Source organism: Myotis brandtii, unplaced genomic scaffold (assembly GCF_000412655.1).
Source record: "Myotis brandtii unplaced genomic scaffold, ASM41265v1 scaffold1064, whole genome shotgun sequence".
NCBI classification, from domain to species: Eukaryota; Metazoa; Chordata; class Mammalia; order Chiroptera; family Vespertilionidae; genus Myotis; species Myotis brandtii.
The window spans coordinates 347,733-350,177 of NW_005353602.1; the positions used below are offsets into that span (position 1 = coordinate 347,733).

General features: G+C 51.5%; 1 protein-coding gene across 1 annotated transcript in view; it reads left to right on the forward strand.

The window, feature by feature from the left end:
- SLC8B1 (solute carrier family 8 (sodium/lithium/calcium exchanger), member B1) overlaps positions 1-2,445 on the forward strand; it is a 21,331-nt gene that overhangs the window by 11,361 nt on the left and 7,525 nt on the right. The window contains exons 12-13 of the mRNA XM_014541092.1: positions 205-341; positions 2,293-2,444. Coding sequence (XP_014396578.1) covers positions 205-341; positions 2,293-2,444 — 289 coding nt within the window. The remainder of the gene's footprint in view (positions 1-204; positions 342-2,292; position 2,445) is intronic.

The window sequence follows — 2,445 nt, forward strand, 5'->3', positions numbered from 1 at the left end:
CATCCCTCTTCCCCACATCCCTGCATTTTCTTGTCAACCACACCACGGCAGCAGAACCCTGGACTTCCAGCAGGCACTTAATATGTGCTGGTGTAAGGGACCCCAGCCTCCCTAGTCATGGTCTCACCCCAACTTCCTCCGTCATTCTGGGGGGGCCTCCAGGAGAAGGTGTCACGCAGGAGCTGTGGAGAGCCGGCTCCCTTCCTCATCCCTCCGCAGACGGCGTCTATGAGATCGGCGGCCTCTTTCCCGTCTGGGGCATAGTGGTGATCGCGGGCACGGCCTTGGCTGCAGTGACCTTCTTTGCCACGTCCAACAGCGAGCCCCCCAGGCTCCACTGGGTAAGAATCCTGGGGTCTCCGGGCCGGGAGAGGGGATGCTGAGGTCTTCCCGGCAGGTGTCCTGTCTGCACCTCTGGGGTCGTTGGGCCAGGAACCACTTTCTGCAATGACAGGTCTTTAAAGCCACTGTTGAGGGCTATTGTACCTGTTCAAGGTCCACTTGCTCTCTCTCTCTCTCTCTCTCTCTCTCTCTCTCTCTCTTTTTGTAACAGCTTTACTTTATTGAGATGTAACTCCCATACCATAAAGTTCACCTATGTGAAATGTACAATTCAGTGGTTTTTAGTACAGTTGACCCTTGAACTTATAAGCAGACCCACACAGTCCAAATCCGTGTTGTTCAAGGGTCACTGTGTTCTCGATCCACAGTTGGGAATCCGTGGGTGCAGAGGGCCGGCTGTAGTGAGACGTGAATTTCCGACTGCACGGGGTCAGCACCCCCAACCCCTGCATTGTTCACGGGTCAGCCGTATATTCATAGAGTTGTACAGTCATCACCTCTATCAACTGTAGGGCATTTTCATCACCCCAAAAAGCAAACCCATATCCAGCAGTCCCACCCTGTCGCCCCTCTTCCTCCATCCCCTGTCTACTGCCCAGCTGCCTTCTGTCTCTATAGATTTGTCTATTCTGGACATTTTATATAAATGGAATCCTACAATCTGTGGTCTTTTGTGGCTGGCTTCTTTCCCTTATTAGCAAAATGTTTTCAAAGATGACCTACATTGTAACGTGCATCAGTAAATAGGTCTTTTTTGTGGCTGAATAATATTCTATGATGCGGCCATAGCACGTTTTTGTGTGTCCATCCATCTGGTGATGGGCATTTGGGTTGTTTGCACTTTGGGGATTTATGAATTGTGCTGCCGTGAACATCTGTATAACAGTGTTTGTGTGGACGTAGGCGTTCATTTCTCCTGGGTGTGTTTTTAGGAGCGGAACTGCTGGGTTCAATGGTAGCAGTGTGTTGACCTTCTCATAGGCCATCCACTGCCTTCTGCATGCAAACGCCCCCTACTGGGGGTCGAGCCTGCAACTGGGCCTGTGCCCTGACGGGGAATCGAACTGTGACCTCCTGGTTCATAGGTTGAAGCTCAACCACTGAGCCACGCCGGCCGGGCGACACTTCAACTTTTTATTGATTTAAAAAAAAATGTGGTTTTTATTTTTAGAAACTCAGAGTGGATGTACCGACCCCAAGGGCTCATGTAGAGAAATGGTTTTCAGCCAGTGTTTCTTACTAGTCTTTGAAGTCTGACACATGCTTCGGCAGGGATGGACCTTGAAAACATGGTGCTAAGTGAGCACGTGGTCACACAGGACCACATATTGTAGAAGTCAGTGAGGCCACTTATATGACATATCTGATCTACAGAGACAGGTAGTAGAAGGGAGGTGCTGGGGTGAAGGTTGGGGGCTTGGGGAGGGACTGCTAACGGAGTTGTGTTTTTTTTAAATATATATTTATTGATTTCAGAGAGAACGGGAAAGGGAGAGAGATAGAAACGGGAGAGATAGGAGCATCAATGATGAGAGAGAAGCATTGATTGGCTGCCTCTTGCACGCCCCCACTAGGGATCGAGCCTGCAACCCGGCATGTGTCCCTGACTCGAATCGAACCCTTCAGTCCAGAGACCGACATTCTATCCACTGAGCCGCACCAGCCAGGGCAGGGAGCTTCTTTTTGTGGTGATCTGTGGAATTTGGCCCGTAGACCAGAAATCTGATGAAAGCTATGGGAACCTCTTCACGAAATGGCAATATTCAGCTAACATTGTATCGAGCACTTACTGTGTGCTTGGCTCTGGTTTCCTTGTATCTATTAACTCATTATGGGCTCATGACAACCTCGAGAAGTAGGCACCGTTACCGCCCCATTTCACAGATGAGGGACTGAGGCGGTGTCTGCGGGGCCGGCCTCGGTCCCATCCGCACGCCGTCCCCTCCCCAGATCTTTGCCTTCCTGGGCTTCCTGACCAGCGCCCTGTGGATCAACGCGGCCGCGACCGAAGTGGTGAACATCTTGCGGTCCCTGGGTGTGGTCTTCCGGCTGAGCAACACCGTCCTGGGCCTCACGCTGCTGGCCTGGGGGAACAGCATCGGA